Below are 25,143 nucleotides of genomic sequence, written 5' to 3'. Positions count from 1 at the left end.
CCTAGATTATGGTCCTTGATTTCACAAACGATAAGGCAAAGTGTTTTTGAAGCTGGACAGTTGGTGAGCGGATCAAAGACCTAGATCGCGGCAAGCTGATTGATCGTTTAGCGGTTCGGTTGTAATACACAGACGCCATATTGTAGCAGACAAGTTTGAAACATTGATAGAAAGAGTTTTCCAATATACTAGGCCTACACGACAAAGGATACTTGGGTATACAGTTGTAGCTAAAAAGATGATGTTTGCTAACACATGCTATATGGTTTTGAACAAATCAATAATAGAACTATATTGTAAGGCATCTAAGAAAGTTGTGGCGAGGAAGTGCAAAATTGCCGATTTTCGCCGTGTAAGTGGAGAATTAGTATTAAATAACCAAACTAAAATCGAATCCATTTACAGGTGCCGCCTTTGTTTGAAGTTTATAGGTGTTAAATCTGATTACGGGCCAGTGATTGTCGATTAACGGGCTAATGTGCACCCGAATCGCCGTCGCTAATGATTCATTTCACTCGATGTTAGCCCATCATGCGGTAAGAGAGAAGAACCCATCGCCCGACATTTCCGATAATGTCGATATGGCCCCGGTCCCTGGGCAAGCCCATTTAACCCCGGTAACCTTGGACAAGCCGAGCCGTCAGTTTGACCACTTCATACACTACCCTGATGCGGCGTTCTATCCAGCTCCAGAAGACAAGCAGCATAATCCTTCGCCGGGAAATTCCGGCTACCCCGAATACGGCAAAGCCGACGCATTGCACGGCTACCCGATGGACAGCGACGCGAGCGGCAAAGGCGACAGTTACCGTGACACTTCATCCGCCGGAGGTCACTATCACTCTCCGCCACCATACGAAAATCAAAACAAGGGCCTTTCCCAAAACAATGTGGATTTGATAAAGTTCGAACAATCGCTTGCCGAGATGGACAAGCAAGGCGCGACGACGGGGGAGTTGAGTCAAGCCGCTACGTCATCAACTTCGCCTACGTCATCGTGTACACGTCACGAGCCGTTTCGTAAGAATGAGAAGGTGGCAAATGTCGAGGCGCGACTGGAGATGAAATCACTGTGGAATGAGTTTAATGAACTTGGAACAGAGATGATTGTCACGAAAGCGGGAAGGTAACTATGCAATGTTTAAATTGTTTTATCTAAAAACAACCTTAAATGGAAAAATTGTAATAGTCAAAACAAATAAATGTTGCAGTAGACTATGTACCTGTGGGCCATTGGAAATAAAAAAAACATATAGTGAATAAAAAAGTATTTGCTGGAAATAGCTATCTTCAAATCTGATTTTGTACATCGCTGTCTCTCCCATTGTTGTTGTCATGTTTTATGTCAGAAATCACAGGGCCTAAATGCGATTTCACGATGGACCATGACATTTTAGCAGTACTGCAATAAAACTCGAGATATATGTCATCAGTAATTCAAAGTTGTTTGCAAACGCATTTCAGCAAGAGGTTAATAATCTTACGCCAGTTTCCCCTCAGCGTTTCGTGTGTGGTCCGCAATTTCAACGAAACCCGAAAATTTACCAACTACCTTGACACCTCGTTTACGCTCAATAAAAGAGCATTTCACGAAAAACAAACAAACAAAAAAGCGTCCACCAGTACAATTGCCCTCCGTGCCCCAACCCATGCTCCTATTGGGAACATAAAGCTCGTTTATTACAAAACCGTCAAGCGAGGCGTTAAGTGTGATTCCGGTGTCGTGATCCTGTGAATTGGTAAAAGGTGGTAAAGCATCAGAAAAGCGGCTGAAATGGCGACGGTTTCGACACTCTAAAAGTCACGGATCGTAGCCAATGTTCTAAATCAAAATGATGAAGTCGTGTAGCACGTGTTGGTGGCTTCCGTTTACATCTAGGCAATTTCCTAGGAAAACCACAATGTTGGCAGGACTAAGAATGCAGCATTATTCGAGATATTAGTCCGACTATAAGGTATGAGCTAATTCTGGCTCATTTGATACTTCCTGAGGCACAATTTAAAGTTTTTCGCCGATTCGATTCGCTCAACAGTAAAATGCAGGTCAATGTCATGTTTTTCAAAGGCTAATTTGCGCAAAACAGAAAAGCAGACACAATTTTTTAATTAAATAATCGTTATCCGCTATGTTAAAAAATCAGGCTTTTCGAAATAACGTTCTGCGATTTTGTGTTTTTGTCATACACAAAAAAATTGAATGAATTTTAGCTTTTTTGAGCTGAAAATTTTTAAAAAAATTTTTAACATCGCAGGTTTGCCACGAGCAAAAACTTTCTCCTAAAGCATTTTAGCACATTTATTTCTCAACAATGAGGAAAAACCAATCTGAAAAACATTTGGGTTCCTTAAAAAAATAATTGGGGATGGCCATTCGTGTTGCAAAACAAAAGCTTATTGCAACCAATCAAAGCCGTCAAAAACTTCAAACATTCTTTCGGATTTTTATGTCTAGAGAGGGTGTGGCCGCTTCCCAAGGCCCATTACACCACCAGACTCGTGTTTATGTGTTTACGAAGAAACCTCTGATAAGCAAAGAGTTTTTGGATTAAACTGAGAAAGGAATTTTCATTTGTTTACCGGATATTTGAGTTTACATCTGGTCAGCGTCAGTCTGTGTCGGAACGAATAGTTTTTAATCTGTACTGAGAGGTCGGGGTTAATTTAATCAAAGAAGCTAAAAAAACTACTGGCCTTTTCAAACGCATTTTAAAGATAACTATTTCTTTCCAATGTTCCAAAATTCTATCCGATGGCATTGGTTTCTTTTAATGGTATTAGAAAAACAACAGGCAGAAGTTTTAAAATTGAAACCAAGCATGTAGGATATCTAACCAAATGTATGTTAAACAAGATAAGTTATAACATGTAGAAAGTTAAAGAGTTACTTAATTTATAATGATTAAAACATCTGTTAAGTACAACAATATGGTCAAAAACAAAAACCTTTTTGAATTTGGCAAAAAATTGATCGGGGGGTCATCAAGCAGTGGAAGTGTTCAACAAGTATAACAACGTCTAATGTGGCGCTAAAAGTAGAAGGTTACCGCGTTTAGGGGCCTGATTTCGATCTTAAAGGCTAGTCAGTGGCAACCGAGTGACCTGGCCAGTCTGTAAATCGATGCGAGTCGTGTGAACTTTGTTACTTTTAAAAACACTTGCCCATGAAGGGGTCGGGAGGGTCAAGACATGATAAAGCTGACCGCTCCTTTGATTTCAACCTTCGCGGTTGCGCCAAGGTTAAATTACCAGCCGTGCCACTGGGGGAAGATCGACCATGAGGACTTGGAGCTCATGAAACGTGAGCAAGACGTACGGTGTCCACGTGCGTCAAGAGTGCAGACGTCCGGCCGTTACCGCTCGTCTCGGACAATTAATGCCCGTGTTCAATTATGTGTCGATCGCCTGTTTAAGGTCAGGTTAAGGTCCGATCCCTTGAACCTGTCGCAACTGTCATTGGGATGTGTTGACCTTTGTGACCTATGCCGTTTTTTTTCCTGGATTGATCACTTGTGAACCGGAATCCGGAAGAAAGGTCCCTTCAGTCTGGATTAACACAAGATCGATTTGTTGTCGTTTTGGCCGGAATCTAGTAACTTGTTGGCAGTTGATGCTCAAATTACTTAGTAAGAAACGACTTGTTTAGAGTTAGACGAATTGGACTTGAAAACTTAACTTCGACTTTACTGGACAAGTGAAATAAACCCAAATAGTTTCTTTGAAGCGTGCGTTCGGTCTTAGTTTTTAGAATTGCTTCGAGTCAATTCGCTGAAGAACAAAAGGTGAACAGTAAAGACCTATCGTTTCACGGAGTGCATAACTGCTTCGACTAAAAAATTATATAGACCCACAATGTGTTTGGAATCCATCCAAATACACATAGTTTAATAGCAAATTTATCTTCACCTACACCTGTTTTGACAAAAAAAGGGTTTTATTAACCCTAATCTTCTGAGTTGTCAATCTTTTTGTTTTTGCAGACGAATGTTTCCAACTTTTCAAGTCAAAGTCTTTGGTCTTGACCTCGACAGCGAATATATTCTACTAATGGATTTCGTAGCGGTCGATGACAAAAGATACAGATACGCTTTTCACACGTAAGAACATCAGTACCAAAAAATGTAATGATTACTTTACTACATGTTAAGTATTTTGATCAAATTATTTTTTTGTAAACTGAAAATCTTCATTAAATTAAAAGCATTGCTTCCCGGTTACAAATAGCAAAAAGGCTAACCTTTCGCAATACAAGACGTTAAAAGGATTTGAAAGGCTGAAGGCAAATATCTCAAAATTAATCGCCAAATTTTTTCAGTGATGTCGGAAACACAGAACTTTGTGTGTGTCTATTTCATTATAGGAATGCTTATCAGCTCCAAACAATATTTTCTGCAGATCGAGTTGGTCGGTGGCGGGAAAGGCCGACGCTTCGATGCCTCCACGAATCCACGTTCATCCCGATTCACCCGCAAAAGGAGGACATTGGATGAAACAGATCGTTTCGTTCGACAAGTTAAAACTTACAAACAACCTTCTCGACGACAACGGACATGTAAGGAAGATATATATATATTACAATATACAATATGGAAATGGATGGAAATTGCGTGTCGCATTGCTAGGGTTTAATAACAACCATATGCGTGCAGGGTACAGAAAATGTTTGCAAATGTCGAAGGTTATTAAACAGAAAGCAGAACATAACCTCTCGGTGTGGCTTTGCCCCGAATTCATCTTTATTGAATTATCGCTGATAAAAAAGTTGCTTCTTGGTAGTTATCTTATTGACCAACGATTGTAAAAAACTCCTTTACGAAAATTCCCCGCCGAGTAAGCAAATAAATCCACATTGGCACTTTCGCCAATATATACGACAATCTATAGCTCTCTACCTAATCCAAAAAACGTGCTTGTAGGAGGTATAGCTAAAATCGTGATGTAACGTGGGCAAAGGCGCTCGTACACTTGACATAGAAGTGATAAAGGTTAAGGCCGAGTTCATTTAACCGAATCCCCGCCGCGTAACGCGAGATAAGTCGCTCGGGGTCTTTTATCTTTTGATCCCACAGCCGCCATTTTGTTTCGCTGTTTGAACTTGACGCCTCAATCACATCACAAGCAATACGTAGTTGCTCTAGGCTCAATTGAGGGGATGCTGCTACCGAAAATTCAGTGCCAATGTTTGTTTCTTTGTCTTAAAAATTAAAGCAAGGGTGGACAAGAAGGAAAGCAAACTTTTACAACAAATTTATGGATTTATTATGCTGGTGATGTTGTACGTAGGCTACGATCACGTTAATTGGAAACAGTTTTATTTGCTAATCTATAAAAATATCGTTCTTAAAGATGGACATAATCATACTGGGATCTGCCCTAAAGCGTCCATGCCGACCAGCGATCACGCTACAGATATACATAAATCATAGTACGCCAGACGCATTAACGTTGTGATACCGAATCAGTCGATCATCTCGTATTAAATTGTTGTATTTTGCATTGCAGATTATCCTTAACTCGATGCATCGTTTCCAACCACGGTTTCATGTTGTGTTGGTTGACAAAGGACGTGACAGCGTGCTCAGGGCAGAACAAAACTTCAAGACTTTCGTGTTCGATGAAACCAAGTTCACAGCTGTAACGGCTTACCAAAACCACCGGGCAAGTACCAAACGTATTTGCACCAGAAAAAGTTTCATAAAAAGTTAAACTCTCCATTAGTCACATTAAGATATCAAAAACCAACCAACGATAGGCAAATCAAATATTTTTTGCAACATCATAAAATCCATCGATAGAAAATCGGTAAAAAACAGAAATGGCAATAATTCAAAGATAGTTTTTGATTTGCATATTTGTCGGTTGTAAAAACATGTTTTGATTTAAGAGTTCGCATAATTGTCTTTTGCTTTATAAGTTCGCATAAAATGTATTTAACAATACAAGTAAAAAAATGTTAATATTTGTTAAAGCAAAAGTGAAAAATCGCTTTTTAGTAATGAAGCAAACGTTTACATGTATTTGACATATGCAAGTGTTTAGTTTATTTTCAATCCGCAAACTTCCACATGTTAGTAAACACCGGGTAAATCATAACTGGGTTTTGAGTTAATTTTAAAAATAAACGTAAACGTTGTAGGTGGATTTAGTAAATCTAAGCTTATATCTATCAACGAACACAAGTGCTGGCACTCATTTTATTCAGGACTCACGAATATATCATACCATTATATCAACTTCTGACGTTGTTTGCTAGGCGTATTACCGAAGCAGAGCAGGTCTTTTAACTATCTAGTATTGCACAACGTACGTCCCAAAATAACAGGCACATATTTCTATTTTCCGTGCTAGGGTGGAATACTGAAAGCACACACCCAGGCAGCCCAAACACTAGAACCAGTGGCATATTTTGACAGGCAATCCCTCAAAACCGAATGAAATAAGGGAAGTATAAGATACACAATAATTGCTGATAGTGAATAAACCTGTCAGCACCTGGGGAACTTGGTTCTACATTGGGTACAAAAGGGCCCTGGTGGCACGCGCGCCGGCCAGTCCCCGTCCTATTGTATATGGGCAGAGTAGAGAGACTATTGACCAAACAAAAGACAAATCGTGACTTGATATTTGATGGTACGCATGCCAAAAGCGGGGGTAGTCGCAGTGCGAGGGCTGCCCACATATTCGCGTGTCTGGAAGGTGAAGAAGATTAAGGGGCATTTAGGCTGGTTTTGTCAGAGCCACCGATAGTCACGAAAGTTAAACAAGGTGCGACCCACGAAGAATGACTCAACATCGCACGATGTTTATGTACTTTTTAAAGGCAATCGCGTTCACGCACTCAAATGTAAAATACTCTAGACTGTTTTTGCAATTTCATGTTTAGTTAGCGCTGGATTTCCGGTCGCTGTGTCAGAAGTAAAATCGCAATCAGCCCTCAAACGATCAATTAACCCACAGGCAATCTTTCAACTGGCGTGATATAGATATTGGGGTATATCTGATTTTTCGCAGGGGTCTTCATCCAAGCTTCTATATATTATAGGAGAACAAAGACTTTCGTTTCGCGCCCCTAGAGTCAAAGGGCAACCCATTACGAGGGCTGGGGCTTGACCTGGGTACACAGGGGCACGCGCGGTACATACCCACCCCTTGCATTCATCATAATATCGCCGTAGCGCTCTCGAAGCCGTGCAAGTGCGGGCGCGGACTTCAAAAGGCGTCGAGTTGAGTGAGCGTGGCAGAGGCTGTCAGCACTGGAATGCTCAAGCTCTCGTTGCTAAACCCAGGCCAGGTGAATGCGTTTTGGGCTCGTCACTTTTCCGTTGCGCTCCATGGTGTGTTGTTTTAGGCATGGTAGCGCCGAAACAGCGAGAGAGATAGCGCATTATTGCCAATACCCTTACCAAAGTAAACAAGTTGGCGTGTGTTGAGTCATTGGAGTGGGATCGAATGCTCGAAAAGTGACAGACTAGTTGGATTACAGGGTCGATCTGCCAGAATTGTAAACATCACAAAATATGAGCTAAAACGTTTGAAACACGAGCTCCAAATTGCGTCGGGAATAACGTTTGTGAGAGGACAAATTTAGACCAATAACATCACATCTCACTAATTTATTACAAATGTTAAAGCTTTATAACACACGTGTAAACAAACTAATTAAAACCTAGATTTCAGTAATTCGTCGTGGCATAGTTCTCTCGTTTCGCAATAGACGCATTTCGATCGTGTTTCTGTCACGTTAAAGTAAAGTAATTAAAAAGTTTGTTGCAACGTATATTTTTAGAGACAATACTAGTGTTTAAACCTATTCTTAAAAGTCCACAAGTAAGTTACGTTGTCACACTTATAAAGTTAAACGTATATTTACCTCAGTCCATCAACACCTCGCAGCGTATCACTCCGGCCGACAAATAGTTTCATTAATGCCGTAACCCAGGTGCGAAACGCAAATCCATAAAGTGGGTGAGGTTAAATAAACGAGCATCCGGCCACCGGTTCATCATAAATCCAGCGTCAGCCTGATGCTTTTACCGACACTTTTTAGGCGTTATTAATGTGTGTACACACGCGTATATATAGCCATACTGATGTGTGCAGAGGATTCAAAGTTCCTCAGTCAAGCGCAACCTGTGCCAGTCAGCATGCCCACGGCGCGTAGCGCTGGGTATCGAGCAAATGTGCGAAGTTTCAAGGAAATGAAGGATTTGGTGAAATCGTGATCTCAGCGCTCATGGCGTCACGCAACACGGATGCCCTGCTTGACTTTGATGGCCTTCGGTGATCCAAATGCAAATAAACAATCGCGAAACTGTTTCGTGCCGCCTTCCAATGCATTGCACGTAATGGAAAGGGATTTAATTCGTTGTTTTGTTTTTGCCCTAAAGTCCACCGGAAACTTAGCTCGTGGCATGATTGTGTTTGTATGCGAGGGTTTCGCGAAGTAGACTGTTGGGCGCTGGTACCAGTGCACTCGCATTTGTTTTCAGACAACAACGTCGCTGTTCCTCCAAGAGGACTGTAAAAGTTTTCACACAAAACAGGTTTTCCGAAAACCTCCAAATATGATTGAAAAACATTCTATAAAATAAAGCCCTTCGCAAAAAGCCGAAACAACGCGAAAAGCCACATAGCACAAAACATTCAAAAAACAAATTTGTGTCCTCGTAACATAACATCATAAAACATGATGACATATAATTAATCTTGCAAGAACATAAACGTTTTGAAAAAATAGTATGCCGACCAATGATCTTGCTAAATTACAAAGTGAAACGTGAAATATTCAAATTGTAAGGAGAAGTGTTAAAAGTAAAACACAGAAATGTGACTTGCATGAAGGTTTGTAAACGCTCTTTTTTATTGCAGATTACGCAGCTAAAGATCCAAAGCAATCCGTTTGCGAAAGGTTTTCGTGACTGCGACCCGGAAGAATGGTAAGAAGTTTTGCTTTTACCGTAAAATAATGTAAAGTGTTGAAGGTTTGTGGGTTGTGGGATATACGTTTAATATAAAATTCCAAACAAATATTTAGTCCATCATGTTGCATATTTAGTAAATATTTTTGTATCCAACAGATATTAGTAATACAAAATAGGTAAAAGGACTTGTAAAACATTTTAGACGAAAAACTTGATTCACTATGATTAAATATGAATATGCAAACAATTGCACAAATAGTTTTGTCAAAAAAGAAATTGCAAGCTATCTCGTACAATCACTGTTCTAAACTTTTTTACACAGGCGTTTTGTCATTACGTTACGACTATGCGAACAATTTGTCCACATAATAGCCTCATGAAGTAGAAGCACAAAATTTTAAGCCAATACAGAACAATGGTTGCGCAACTGATAAAGCAAATGTGAAAACATGTAACTCAACCATAAAACACGAGTTACCACCCCCCCCACCACGTCCCAAACGGTAATCTGAGCCAAAATATTTCCGAAATTAATGCACAATAATCAGAACGCGATTCACGTATTTCAGGGCGAATTTGTCGTTACATAGTCTTTTCCTGATCCGCACGATCTAAAGGTGTCACCTCTAAATTTGTCAACGATCACTCGCCACAAGCCAATATAACATTCCCGGTGTTTCCAATACCGTCCACGTTGGTTGTAACAGTTCGTGTGGAGTGAAGCAAAGTTTACAACCTTCGCGGGGAACGTTCGGATGAAAGGGTAAAAATGTTCCACGCGTTGGTAAAACATAAACCCGAATGTATTCGGCTAAGATAAGCATACACTTTTCACTGGGATCTGCCCTGAAGCATTCCGACGATCAGCGTGTGTAGATCTGTTAGTAAACCGCCCAGGAAAAGCTCCTGTCGTGGGTTCGAATCCCGTCGCAGGCTCATTGGCTTCCCCGTATGTCAGGGGTGGCCAAGCTTTTTTACCAGAGGGCCAAATTTGCAACTGTCTTGCCACTGGAGGGCCGGATTAAATGAGATTTACGTAAAATTTGTCGTAACTGGTTGCCATCTTTATTAAAATATATATTATTGTAGTAGAATAACAATAAATAACACCATCTTGTTTACACTTGTATTTAATAAAAGGTTTATATATGTTCACAGTGGTAAATATGGTGCTTGGAAAAAAACCAGGCAAGGTGTTTGGCGGGCCGGATGAAACCGGACTGCGGGCCGTAGTTTGGCCACCACTGTATGTTAACAAATTAAAGGATCGCAAAAATTGTCCACTTGATCACGTTTACATAAATCGTGCTGGTGGCAGATTTTTTACCATAAACTTTTGCAACTCAAGTTTGAATTCAGCAAAAAAAACTTTTGCAATTCAAGTTTGAATTCATCAAAAAAAACTTTTGCATTTCAAGTTTGAATTCATCAAAAAAAAGAGAAAGTCAAGTCAGATCTACAAACCTAACCAATGCGAATTTCCCCTGTCGGCTGTCACCATAACATTTTCTTACCGATTCCAAAATAATGTTGGTAAAGCATCAAATCATCTGTATTCGGATCGGTCAGAAAAAAACTCTTTCAAAATAAGAATAAATTTCACCCTCCATCATGATAATTAATACACATAGTTTAATGTAGCAAAAGTCGAAAAGATGCTGTCTTTTGGACGAATAAATCCCGCGCAAACCCCTCTATGTCAAACCAATCAAAGCATTATTCAAATTTCGTGTTTCTGTTACAGCACAATGGAAGTGTTAGGAACAGCGGCATCTGCAAGTCGACCGCGTAGCTATCATCGGCCCAGCTCTTTACAATTGATGGGAGTAGCCGCCAAACATCGTGTACTTCAACTTAACGAGAGTGCATCGAAGGGTAAGACCTTGTAGTTTCTGCGTCGACCGATGTTAGCACAAGACCTCCCGATGTCTGCGCGTTGAAAAGCTGTTGGCAATGTCATATACGTCTTTTTTCCAGTCATATAGTAAGCTCTAGTTGACAGATTGGCTATTTTTGTCAAAGTGAAACCACATTCGCATCAGGGAGTTGACATTAGGCTGATTTACTGTTGGTTTGATCAATATGCAATTTCTGACGTGTGGCATAAAAAGCACAAACTGCTTTAGACAAATCTTGGCGTATCAGCCAACGCATTAACTTGCGCGTTGCCATGTAAGAACAACCCTCTTGTTTTTACAAGAATGTTAGAATATGTTTCCTGCTCAATTACTTCTGACCAGTCATTCTATTTTCCGGAAACACGTGTTTCAATAGGTGCATATCAACCATATTAAAATGGCTAGAATTTTATTTTATTAGGTTATGATTTACTTGTTGTTTTTTGTGTAAGATGCTTGTTTAATTCAAAAACTTTCCCGACATACCTATAATAGCCGTATAATTTTTTCGCACACGAGAATCATATTTTTACAATTATTATGGCAAGCAGGATGTGCTAATATTTTTGTGATGGAAAAGTTTTAAACGCAAAAGACTTGTAACAAACAACTTTTCTCTTTCAGAATCAAGCAATCCCAAAACAAACTCTCGGTCCCCACATGATGACCTTCACCAATCTCCGCCAAACAACTTTTCCTCTTCTAGCGACACAAGCGCAGCGCCCAGCTCCTCCTACGCAACCGATACGTCACTGGGTTCCTCCCTTCCTCCTCTAGCGGACGTAACGTCAGGGCATCACCCTCACCATCTCCTGCATCCAGGATCTGGGGTCCCACTTCGAGCAGAGGATCACGGTCGTCTTGATCTTCATCCATCCACCCACGCGTTCCTCCCGCCTCCTCACCAGCTACACTACGCGCACTCCGCGGCTGCAGCAAGTATGACGTCACCATTTGATGACGCAAGAACCAGTGGTTTTAAGTATCCACAGCCGGCGTACGGTGCGTACGGGGGGTATCTGCCACCTGGGCATACCCGTCATTCACCTTACCCCATTATGGGCACAAAACAAGTTTATCCAGCCCCAGGAAACCACAGCGCAACAATTTACCCTGATTTTTCTGAGGCAATGAATCGCTATCCTGTGTTCGACAGCAGATAAGCAAATTAGAAAAGCGTCTTAATACGGTCCACTTTTGAGACTGTGTCTGGTACGTAAAGCTTTCACGATTGCACCACGGGTTTAGCAATTCGCCTTTAATGGTCTTGTTTAGTCAAAACGTTACCAATTAACAAGCTTTTTGTTCTGTTCTTTTTTCATGCGCTCCACCATTTTGTTTTTCTTCACTAGGTGCCTTTATTCTTCAGCTTTTATAGACTTGCCGTTTTCTTCAAAATGTTACTTGCGGGTTATTAACTTCAAGTTTTACATCCATTTTCGTTACACGTTTGTTTTTATCATCACTAGACCGTTTAGATTTTTCACATTTGTTCATCACGTTTTTTCAAAAAAAACAATAACAACCACTGGCAAAAACGAAACTTTTTTACAGCTGCGTAACGAAAGTGTTAGTATGATTATCAAACATTTTAGTTCCTCATATTTGTTAAACAGCATGCTTCCAAGAAAAACAACAGCTTTTATGGTTTTTAAATGACGTCTTTATAATGGAGAATTTATTTGGTTGTTTTGTTTTTCATAAACCATTTAACTTAAATTTCACTTTTGCACAAAAAGTTTGCAAAAAATTTCCAATGACAAAATGGCGAACCAAAACCCCCAAAATGCAAAAATCAACATCACCAATAGTGGAACTTATGGCACAACAGTTTTTCATAGGAAACCAGGTCCATAAATTGTTTGCCCAAAGCATTCTTGATTCGATCGCTAGGTTTATCGTTTATGTCTGACTGTCGGTCTTTTTGGCCGTTTCTGATTTGCTGAGATTACTTTTACCTACCGCCGTTTTTGTAAATAAAAAGCGTCACCACATTTTTCGCTGCATTTTGAGCAATTACAAATGGAACACGCAACAGGAATTTACATTTGTCTGTTCGATCTTACAAAGAACTGCTCGTTGTTCTAGACACGTTTCCCTCAAAGGGAGGATTTAATGGCTAAACACATATTTAAAAAATAATAATTATTTATATAATGTTTTAATGAAACATCTGTCGGCTATAGTGAAAGGCGCCACCCTATTTACTTAAGTTGAATAAGTGTTCAAAAACAACTTTAGAAAGTTATGAAGCAAGACAAGCATTCGAAACAAATAGCGAAAAACGCAACCGCGATTCAAAATATGTGGATGCGGACTTCTGTGAGTATAGCTCACACAAAAGAGGTGGTCAAAAGCATAAAAAAGTGTTTCCATTAGGGTCAGGTTTCGAACGAATACAATTCCGAAAGACAAAACAGTTTTTTTTTTTTTCAGATCAGAGCTGAAAAGCGTTTTGTAAGTGCTGAAAAGATGGTCAGTCTTATGACTAACTGCATGTAAGCTTACTTTTTTTCTAATGGCTAATACCGTACCAGCTAATAACAACTATAGAATGCTTCGTCTCACACCAAGTTAGAAAATCAGATCGCATGCAAATTGATAGATATCACCATAACACTGCAAGGGGCCTAATAGCTGGTTGTATCAACTACAACACGATAACGAAAGAAGATAAGCTTGGACAAAACAGAAATCGGGATACATAGAAACAAGCTGTTAATAACTTTCATGTTGTAATTTTAAAACGATAATTAATCTATATAAAAAACATATCACTGAGAAAGCTCTCGTGCACCACTAGTGGTAGACAGATATAGAGCGCTACTGTCGTTAAGTATGAGATACATTTTTTTCAACGCGATTGCTGTTGTTTTTCCTTCCGTGCTATCAAAACATTAAGGTCCAATGCAAAACTCAAAAACGTAACTTTGCTATTCTCACACGTTATTCAACACCCTTGCGTAGATGTTTACACTGTACCGCGAGTGCAATGCACAATTCGAGTACTAAATGGACACAAGCTTCAGTTTTCAAATACCCATTGCAGTGGAAATTTATGTACGCCTACAAAACATTTAGCAAAACATTCCCTCCCCATGTATTTCTAGTAATTAAGTTTCGACATGTCCATTTAAAGAAAAAATAAAATTGTAGTCACCTTGAAAATTAGGAAGTCGTTTCATTTCAGGCACCGCTTGTTGCTTGCCTTCAGAACATTTCTAAAAAACAAAAAGTTATTTTTCGACAATACGCAATGTCTTGTTAGAACTTGTATTTCTGAAACACCTCTAGACGTTTTAGGGCAAACAACTTTAAACTTGTCACTGAATACTACATTATTTAAGGTAGTTAACCGGCATTCCAACACAAATCCCGATTATGGGTCTGAGTGTCTGTGTATATAGAAGTTACTCAAAATCAGTGCAAGCTAATACAGAACAGTTTTTTGTTCTTGTGACACTTGTGTGCCCCCTTCCGACAAAACAAGTATTTACAGAAAACCACTAAAGACGCCACAAAGCGCATAATTGGCATTCCGCGGACGTGGTTCAACGCTGACTGAAAGAAAAAAGAAACCGTACCTTGGAGTAATGGAAAAAGGCGCAATAATGACCGAAGATATAGGAAGTATTAGTAAACAAACAGTGGCAGTGGTTTGGATGGAAAAGTGCCAGTGTTAGCGTGATATGAAAAATGTTGGGAAAACGAGAAACGTAGTTTTTAAAGTTATGGGTGGTTATGCAAAAAACTTTGCTTATAGGCTAACACATTACCAAAAACACCTAGTGTTTAAGTGAAACAAAATGGTGTACATGTTTTTGTTATATTTCAGTGTGTAGATCATTCAGAATTAGACAGACGCGTAAGCCTTCGTACAAACAGTTGTTGTTTTGCTGCCACAGACATGCTTGTATCCAATGGAAGGACATGTTTAGTTCAAACTATAGTTACCATAAAGGCTTCAGTAAGGTTCTTTGCAATGGCTGCTGGTAACAAGGCCAAGCAGAAAAAAACACGGAGCTAAAAATATCAGCGCTTGCTTTGCGATTCGGTCGAACTTTGCGATAAGCGTGACAGGGGAGTGCAGCCCGGAAGTCATTGGAGAACCAAACAGGAACTTAACTGAATCTCAAATTAGATACAGCGACCGCGCAAGTGCTTACGCAAGGCTTGATTTTGCTTCAACAACAATGACGGGAATTTTGCAAAGGCTTTTACTGGGGCTTGGTCACCTCACGATATGTTGATGACCCCATTGCAGGCCGGTCTCGTGTGGTTAAGAGCGGACAGGATGCTTGTCATGCCATTCAATGCCCTCTGCGGTCATAAGGGGAAAGAAGCGTAATTTGACGCGGAGGAGCTTGAACAAGCCGCGGCGGAGCCGCTACCCCAAGGCGGCACATGTTTCAACGCGACACAACGTTGTTTTTGATAATTCTAAGGCGTTATTGTGATGGTTATGATGGAAGTCCGTAAATCTGCATACAGTTTTGAATACACGAGGGTTGCCGTGTATTGAATAAGCTTACTGGTTGCTTGAAATCTTCGGTACCGGAGGTTAGGCGCATGGCAGAGATACAATGACTACAAAAATGATTTTGATTCGTAAATTTTAAAGCAGAATTGTGTAACAATCAGAGTAAAGTTAATTGTGTCATTTTTTTAGATTGATGGCCAGCAGGCTTTCTACCAATACAATTTATACTTAATCAACCTTCAACAGCGAGTAACGCAAACGATAAAACTTGTTTGGTTAGTTTCGTAGGTTATTTAGGGGTATAATATTCGGTTAAAATCAGCTGCAAAATTGAGTTGACAAGACCATATTGACTTCACGAACTGCAAAGCACGGAAGTATGGAAGGACTATATATTGCCGGGAATAAAGTGGCAAATGAGAAGCTCACAGAAGGTAAACCAAAACCATTACTTGCATTTCGTTAATCTGTTGTTATTGTTTTGCCTTAATATTGCTGGTAACCAAACAAAAGTTTAAAACTTGAAAATAATAGACATATGTTTTAAACCTACCATTGCAGGCATTTTCAAAATATTCTCCACTCACAGGCCTAAAACGATTTTTTTTGTTTACAGAAATCACAAGGCTGAAAAAAAGAACCAATCTTTTAATCGCTGGCCTTATTATTACAATAGTGCTGGTGGTCGCAGTAGCAGGTAAGCAAATCACATTTTTAGGCTTTCACCGTGTATAAGCATTTCAATAGCTTAAATGGCAACAAACATAGTTCACCAATTTCAACAAAAATATATTTATAAGAAGCTAATTCGGTCGAATAGGCGAACTATATTTTCGTTTTTCAGAACTGACAGATTTGTTTTATTTAGGAATTTTAAGGCTGAAATATATTTTGCAAATGTGTTGGCAAACCCGACACAAATAAAATTTTACCATCAGCTTGAACGAAAACGGTTGAAAAAGCATCGTACCCCCCCTATTTTGTGTTTTCGTGACCTAATGTCACGGGAAATCGTCATTACCGAAGGAGCGAGGCCCTTCAATATCTAAAATTAATGACGAAATACAAATTTTGTTTTGTTACAAACGGAAATTATGAGATCAGACTTGTCAGCCTTGCATCATGTCGTCATGTTCATGATATAACTGGAACTTAATCTCACAATGTAATGGCTTAAGAAAACTAACGACAATTTTCTTTAGTTAGGTACTATAAGTCGTTTTAGTTTGGTACACAAGACACGGTTCTAAATATTTTCAGCAAGAAGATACAACCCAATAACTGAGTCATTTTACATTTTATCCGTCGATAACAATGGAAACTCGAAACGTTGTAATGTATATAACTCAGATATTGGATAGTTTCTTAATTAATTTCGTATTTGAATGTAAAATGTCAGGTAATTAACAAAAATGGCCACACACATGGTGTAATGTTTATTACCAGGGCGCGCGTTTTTAAACAAACTTGTATGGTGTTTCAAATCCAATTTACACCCACAGGAGAGCATGAACTTGTTCATCCGACAAGAAAATACATTGGAGGCTTGTTGTGATTTAAATTTAAAATGCCCGCGTCAGGAAATACGCAGTATCCTTATCAACCCAATGCTCCAACTGGTCCTTTAATTCAGAGTCCTTGCACGGTTTATTTAAGCATGTAGAGCTGAATTACAAGCTTTTTTGTTGGTTTGATATAACCATTGCCCAAACTTAGTTGCGTTCAAATAGTGGGCAATCAAATTTTAAATTTATAACAATAAACGGATATCGTGCCAAAGCATTTTGTTCCTTGTATACATGTGAGCTAACCGTCAAAAATGTTTCAAAGTTTCAGTGCTATACCCTTGTAGGCTCCGTTACAACTTCACCTACATGCTTACTATCTTATTCTGATAAGCGTTTATGTTCATGCGCAGCTTGGTTACATGTTTGGCCTCTTGCTCCGGATATGGCACTACAGCCAAAGCAATGTGCCTGTTCCACACATCAAGCTTTAAATTTTGTGATAATAAAATTCGATATTTAAGCAAAGTACCCAACAAGTTTAAGGCACAGTTTAAGGGCTCTCGCGAGCTGTGGTGTCTTCATGAAATGTTTTCAATAATGGCAACGTTGCCCCTTTCCGTATTACCCGACAGCAAACTCCTTCGAAACATTTATTCCCCCCATAAACAGGCAATGCGACGTCCGTCTCCATGTTAAATTGCTTTAATAGGGATCATGGAATGCCAACAAGTTTGATCTAAACGCAATAACCGCCAATATTCATCCAGGCAACCGCGAAACTATCATTCCCTTGAGAAACATAACTGTCAATAAATGACCTTTGACATATAGAGACGAACGACAGGACGTCAATTTAGAATCAAAATGTAACGAATTGTTTAACGCGTTGTTTTATTAAAGTTACACAATTGTGTTAAGCAAGAGCAATGTCAACGTTGCACAAAAACCAAAAGATAGCACGAGTAAAAAATACCTAAAGCATTGGTAAATGTTGCTCTATTAATGAAATCTCCTTGCAAGTAATTTGAAGCACGACGATTCAGGGAGTGAAAAACACTAAATTCGTCGCTGAGTTCGCAAAGATGTGAAGCAGTAGTACTTAACCAAGGATAAATTCCCCCCCTGTGGTAAATTCGACATACTTTAGATATATGAAAAACGATTGAAGATTTAAGGAACTTTGGGCTAAATTTTTAACGATATAAAACTTGGATTTTTTACTATCAAAATTTGGTAAGTGGTAAACAAGAGAAAAAGATTTGAGAAGCTACAAGACCCAAGGAAATTCTAAATACGCGTTAAATCGGTTGCATTCAATACAAATTCATTTTAAATAGCCGTTGTGAGTCAAGGCGCCATATCGATCACCTTCCCAAGAATTTACTGGAACTGGGATTCAAATTTGTTTTGCGCTGTCGCCGAAAAGACAGTTGGAAGACAACTTGTCGTTTTGATGGTCGTTTCCACCTTGCTATGAATAGTTAATCACCTAGTATACTGTCGCATTACCACATCCTGCATACAACGAACACGTTCAATATAGGCGACATCGCGACAGCACCAACGTGAGACCCAAATTCGGAGATAATTAATCAAACAGTGCCATGCATTAGCACTGAGGATCGGTTGAAACTTATCCTTTAAAAGCAGAAACTGAACATATTTAAATTTTAACCGATTTATTGTTGAATGTCGGAAAAAACCTAACTGCATATTGCATCTTTCAAATGTGAATGAGTGAATTAATTCAATGAGATGAGTACAACTTTATAAGACCGTTACCAACGAAAACAATAGTAACACGAAGAAAGTTGTAACCTTATTTGTCAATAAATCCCTGATTAAATCAAAATTGTACTTAAGGACATTTTAAAATAGGTATTTAATACAAGAAAATGCTTTTTGTTGGCAAAAACACCAGGTAGAGATATCGCTTGTACGTTAAACAATAGGTGAGCTTCACCCCCGATATACACGTTTAACATAATCGTTGACCTGGTCTAAAAATAAACCGGTACATTTACTTGCAGTGATCTATTTTCTCAACATACCAGTGACACCTTATCAGACAGGGTCAAAAAGTTTGTTCGGAGCTGGAAAGAACACGCCCAACGCTAATGAACTTAACGCAAATCTTACCAAGAGGCTACTGGCAGTTGAAGACCAACTTCAGATTCTACAGGTAACATCAGTAGCAAATATATACGGTGGAAAGGTGCAACTTTGAAAAATCGAACAAAAGTACACTGTATTTTGCTATAAGTTAGCAAAAGTCTATGCCAAGAAGAACCATGAATAGGGGATTTTGAAACTGAGTCAAACCTTCAAGATAGTATCATGTGATGCATTTCCTTTTCAACGTTTTTTTATCAGGAAAAATATTTAGTTGAGGATGCATTTCTCGATCGAGTCAGTACTTAAGGTCAGGGTGCTCCAGCAACCTCATGCTTGTATTGAAATAATAAACTGGTACGAATGTCTCGCTATCAACTCAATCGATTGTGTATTTGACCTGCCTCATTGCAAACTTTATTGTCCGGTGTAAACACAATTAATAATATATCTTGCACAACCACTGTCACGGGGCTTTCTTTGGGAAGTTTTATTATATCTTAAGTTATTTGAACAGAATATGCGAGACACTTTTCTATTCGTTATCGTAAAGTCCGATTAAGTAAAGCTTATTTCATTTCACCGTTCTTTAACAGAAAAGTGTGAGCTGTAAAACCAATGTATCTTGCCGATCTAGTGTAGGAGTTAAGGCCCCTGTTACCTAACCATTTACATCATTTACACGTACCGTAGGGTTCATGCTTTGTTTCTATATTAATTACCGCTCATAAAAGGAGCACGTGATTGCTGTGCTTTTCCTTGTGTATGACCAGAATATCTGCCTGCCAAGTGATAAATTAAAAAGGCCACTTCCTTTTTGGCTGACATAAAACACTTCTCCTAATAAGGCGAAATCTAACAGACGAAATAATTAACAGTGAGGAAAAGCACACAACGCGAGTAACGTTTTCGGTCGAGTTGGGCTTACCTGCAACTTTCGTGGTTGAAACATATTCAAGCTGAACAAAATCACGCGAAAAAAATGTACTGTTTTCTGTTATTGTTGATTGTACGAAGCCTCTTGGCAAACTTCCTAGTTGTGTGCGTACTAATGCATTCAGTTTTGGTTTCAAATCATTTTTGCAAATACTTCTCATTTGAATATAATTTTATGCTTTTTTTACAGGATCAACTGGCAAAAGTGTCAACTTCGACGCAAGCAAACAAGGCACGAGCTAAAGCTGTAGACAAGAAGAGTGATTTATATGTAAAGGTAAAGTCTTATGAATATTGATGTTTGTTATGGAATGTCATCTGCGGCCTGGTTTCAGTTCCCACTTTTCACTTAAAACACCTCTAATCAGTCCTATCACGCATAAAACGTTTACATACACGTATTGTTTGAAACGTTTGATTCACTATCAGCAGTAGTAGTGCACGGAATGGATTATGGATCAATCATTTGCTTGACTCAGTCCGTTAGCTTTGCAAAGCGACAAATTAAAAAAGTCACTTCCAAAAAGCGACTGTTTGGTCTTCAACAGAAACTGAACGAAAGTCTGACGAAAAACAGCGACAAAATGAAGCAAGAAATCAGCAAAATGGAGGAAAACTTACAACAAAACGTTCAGGTTCGAAAACTTTTATTCGACAAACAAAACAAAAAACACCTTTGCTATGAAACCTATCTTCGTTTTTCCTTGAACAAAGCAACCAGAAAACCAAAATGCTTGGTGGAATGGTTCCGTATAAAACTAATTTGTAATACGCACTCGTAATGTATTCTCAGGCGGTGAACATGACAACAAAGCAGAATCTTGGTAAAGTGGGTCAAGAAATGGAGGAATTAAAGAAGCTTGTACAGCTATTGCAGGTAACGTCAGTCTTAATACTACGAAAAAGGTCTTTTACATTACGTTAGCGGTCACGACTGAAACGGAAGTGACGTAAAACCCTAGTGACGTAGGTTGTTCATGACAGGAAACCGACGCGGCGATCATCGATAATACCACAGCGTCACTTGATGGAGTAAAAGACGCGCAGAATCGACTCAGTGAAAGAATGCAGGTAGACGTACACTTCAAGGTCACTAAATGTCATTCGTATATGAACCTGTCAGCTGTTCCAGAAAGTAGGATTTGACTGTGCAAACTTTCATTTTACCACACATCATGGGCTTCGAAAACATTTTAAAGCCAAATTACCTTGACCGAAAGCTTATATACCTACTAACGATGATTTAAACTTAATTTAGAAGCATATTTCTAACCACAGTTATACATATCAAACAAATTGTCGTCTTGAGAAATTGCCATGGCTTGTGAATACCCATTTTAAACGCGAAATTACCACAATACGCCAATAAGCCACGACACATATCCCGATTCTCTACAACCCACCTAACGTGAAATAGAAAGCATTTTGTTACTACTTTATTGTTATACAGCAAACCAAAGCAAATATGATGACGAAAGTAGCCTCAGTCCAAGGAACGGTCAGAAATCTCAGCAATGAACTCAACACTTTAGGGGTAAGTTAACTCGGGCTGCTTGGATCCGAAAGTTATCTGATACACACGTATTTCTGTGCTAAAAACCAGGTTAGTTTACTCTCCTTACTTTACAAGCACCTTTGAAACGAGGAATAAACCTTCATTACACACCACTTCGTAAACAACTCTAAATAACATTATCAATAGTTGCAGCTACGCCAAACATAGAAACAAACAACTATTTTACCTAAATAACGCGAAAACAACTTTACATGCTGAAATTGGGGTCTGAAAACACTCGAATCAAAGCAAAAGACTGGACGTTTTGTAGTGGTATAATGTTATGCATCGTATTGTACATTTTTCAACTGCAAGCTTTCGAAAACCAGTGATAACGCCATGACCAGGAAGCAAATTTTGTGATGATAGATCAGGGGTGGCCAGACCTGCTTCATGCTCGAGCCGCATATCACAAAACTTAGTTTAAAAAGAGCCGCAAGACAAAAAATCAAAAACGAATTTATTCACGCCAAATAAAGTCTACGCTATCAAATAATGATTGTTGTGTGGTGATGCTGTGTGTCTCCGCCTGGGCTCCAGGGTGTTTGAAATTAGGCTGATATGATGGGAACGTTTTTGTGTTTAGCTTCGTTATGACGTTTCAAGTTACTAGTTTTGTAATAATTAGGCGAAGCTGGACAGATAAGACGCACAGGTTTACCTCCATTCTTAATGAATGCAAACTCCTCCTCCCATTCTGTTTTAAAAGTTATATTTTCCTGTTTATGTTTCTTTTTTGTCAGTTATTTCTCAGCAACGTGTTTTTGGCTAAACTTTGCAGTCATTGCATGTGCAACAGTAAAGAGCCGCAATGAAAGGCTCAAAGAGCCGCAGTTTGGCCACCCCTGTGATAGATCATCCAACCATAAAACAATGCATGGTGCAAGAATATTAAATGGAAGGGTCAATTGTGGCGCAGGAGCAGTGAAACCTGTGAGCACAATAAGGGTACTATCCATCAAATTTATGACCGTCTCGCTAATCAGCAGTATTGTTCTGAACAAACAGCGGGTATTGCCTTTACGCACCACTTTCCAGCCTTTTCAATTACCGACCATGAAACTGAAAAAGCATCGTTTTTACACAAACTGGAACTCTATATGACGCTTTTTTAGACAATTGGCTTTTGTTTTAATAATTTTACGTCGGAACGAAGCCATAGTGACGTATTTGCTCTTGTGTGCAGAAAACGCTACAAGACCAGCGCAACGAGACAGCACAACTGCGTGATGAGTATGTGGGCATACGCAACCATATCGTTAACATAAAGGTGAGTTATTTTTACAGTGTCACAAATCTGCTTGGTTTTGCCTTGGGCTATTACAAAAATAAACGATTTTTTTTACCTGATAAATTAAACACGTGTTTTTCTTAGAATTAAACAGTAATTCGCGAGGTGGAAACTTTGTGACAGAAAATGCCAATAAACATGTTAGAACAAATAAATTTGCCTAATTGCATATTGGTTGTTTGTGTACTTTTTTTAAGTGCAAAAGGATTGTGTATCTAAAAAACTATCTGAAAAACTGTTAAATCTATGGTCAATTGCAAATAAGCCGACTGAGTGTGCGAATAACAAGATTGGTAAATTCGCAAATGTTCGCCTTTGTCTAAAAGTCCAATGTACGTCATGACAAAACACGTCAACAATGTATCGAATATGCGGATACAAGGACAACTGCAGGAACAATTTGAATGTTATATGCTATTTTGCAGGCGAGTTCGGCGAACCAGAGTGCACTTGATGACGTCAAAGCGCAATTGGAACAATACCACAGTCACGTGACAGGAAATATTACGGTAAATTAATTTTCAAAAGCAAGTCCTAAGCCTTATGTGTTTTGACAGAGTGTATTCAATTGCCCCTTTTTCAACAATCATTACAAGCCGAGTTTGCGCTATGAAATAGGAAACGAAGCGATGACCGAAAACCTTTCAAACAAATACAGTTTTCTAAAGACATTCAAACAAATACAGTTCTTTAAATTCTGCAAATAGTGGTGGCATTTTTATTATTATCCGCATTTAGCATTGAATTTAATCGCGTTTAACCTAATTTTATATCTTGTAGCTCCAAGTACATATGCATTTTTAAATACCACCTTTCCAGCTGCAAGTAGGTTTACCACCGTTTAAACTACACACTAAGCGTTGACATCATGCATTTCAGGGACAACTTGAAGAGTTGGAAAACAAGGCGCTTCGGATAGCTTTGGCAACGCAACAAAACAACGAAGCAGCCTTGGCTAACATCACAGTAAGATATTCAGTTGTTTTCACATTGACATTTGATTTATGTGGTAAATTGTGTAGGACGATCTACAGACAACCCAGGGAAAAGTGGATGCGGTTTCGAGGGATGTGGACGCATTGCGAAACGAAGTAGCAACAGAATTCACGGTATGTTTGAAGAAGGGAAGCACAAATATTTTAGCTTTGGGAAAGGTTAATTTACATTATTGTTTTTTGTGACACCCTGCAAATGTTTGCCGCCAAGAGAATAAGCAAAATCTAATTATGTTGTTAAGAGAGTCTGTTATGCCCAGTTGTTGCATCAAATAGTCTAATAGATTTAACTTTTCAGTCTGTAGCTCCCAACAAACTGGAGTGCCTTAATGTTCCTACACTAGCATAACAATCAAGTGCACTGACGAGACCTCATGGGTCGAAACAGTGTGTTCTGCCTGTAGCTTACTTTTTTCAATTACGTTTTAGAATGTTCGAGAGGAGGTTGCATTAGAAGCAAACAATGCCGAAACAAACACCAACGATCTTAGGCGAGAACTTCAAGGCATTGTCCAGGTCAGGATTCTTTGCAATACAAACATTATTGACATAGTTTGTCACAGTATTCTGCATGCCGGTTTGTTTAATACAACTTTTTAACAGGAGACTAAAACCAGTCGCATATGGCGATACTGGTATGATGGTCAATAACTAGTTTCGACATATCTTTTACTGACACACACTGTTGCCTAAATATTTTGTACTGCAGCCACCATACGTTCTGTGTGTTGTGTTTCAGAATGTTCGAGACCAGGTTACAGCAGAAGCAACCCAAACCGAAACAAATGTCAACGATCTTAAACTGGAACTTCTAGGCGTAGTTCAGGTCAGTGCTGGTTTAATTTTACTGGTTTTCAGCAAAATTAATGCAATTACTCGATAATTGTAAATAATTTAATATTGTGTAAAAGGCCTTTGGTACAAAACGCATTATTTGCGATTTAAAATATGTTCTTAAAACTGATTTGCCAATGATTTAGAACTTAACGGAGGAGTTTTATCCGCGTTTGGAAAAGCTTGGAAAAAGCCTTAGTGGAAACAATGAAGCTCTCAATCGATCAATTGCGGTAAGAAAATGTGTCAAGACAATGTTGTAATGACAAAATTTAAAACATGACAAACGTGTGCTATAAAAAACTACATGATTGTTAAATAAAACTGTCTAAAAGTGTTTTGGGGCGTTTGTGCCCCTTCAAATAATAACTAGCTAGACTTGACTCAAATACATGGTAAATTAATCGTGTAAAACCCAGCGTTTCATTGCCATTTAATTAAAAACAATATATTCATAAAAAACTAAATGCCACTTACCCATAATATACCTATTCCGTGCAGAGCGACCTTCAATCGACGCAGGACAAGGTTGAGACTGTTTCCGAGAATGTAGTTGCACTGCGGATGGATTTGGTGGCCAATATAACGGTAACAGGGACCGCTTAAAATAAACTCA

At 39.0% G+C, this 25,143-nt stretch overlaps 1 protein-coding gene across 1 annotated transcript; it reads left to right on the top strand.

Annotated features, from left to right (window-relative positions):
- The first annotated feature begins 385 nt into the window (after positions 1–385).
- LOC145229779 (T-box transcription factor TBX1-like) lies at positions 386–12,810 on the top strand. Its single transcript, XM_080095108.1, has 7 exons — positions 386–1,126; positions 3,978–4,094; positions 4,393–4,549; positions 5,500–5,655; positions 8,866–8,933; positions 10,663–10,793; positions 11,441–12,810. The coding sequence occupies exons 1-7, from the start codon at positions 477–479 to the stop codon at positions 11,977–11,979; spliced, it is 1,818 nt and encodes a 605-aa protein (XP_079951234.1). The 5' UTR covers positions 386–476; the 3' UTR covers positions 11,980–12,810.
- Positions 12,811–25,143: the final 12,333 nt, after the last annotated feature.

The sequence above is a fragment of the Phallusia mammillata genome, chromosome 5 (assembly GCF_965637545.1).
Source record: "Phallusia mammillata chromosome 5, kaPhaMamm4.hap1.1, whole genome shotgun sequence".
NCBI lineage: Eukaryota > Metazoa > Chordata > Ascidiacea > Phlebobranchia > Ascidiidae > Phallusia > Phallusia mammillata.
The sequence above is the reverse complement of the archived record's forward strand: the minus strand, read 5'-3'. Positions and strand labels throughout refer to the sequence as shown.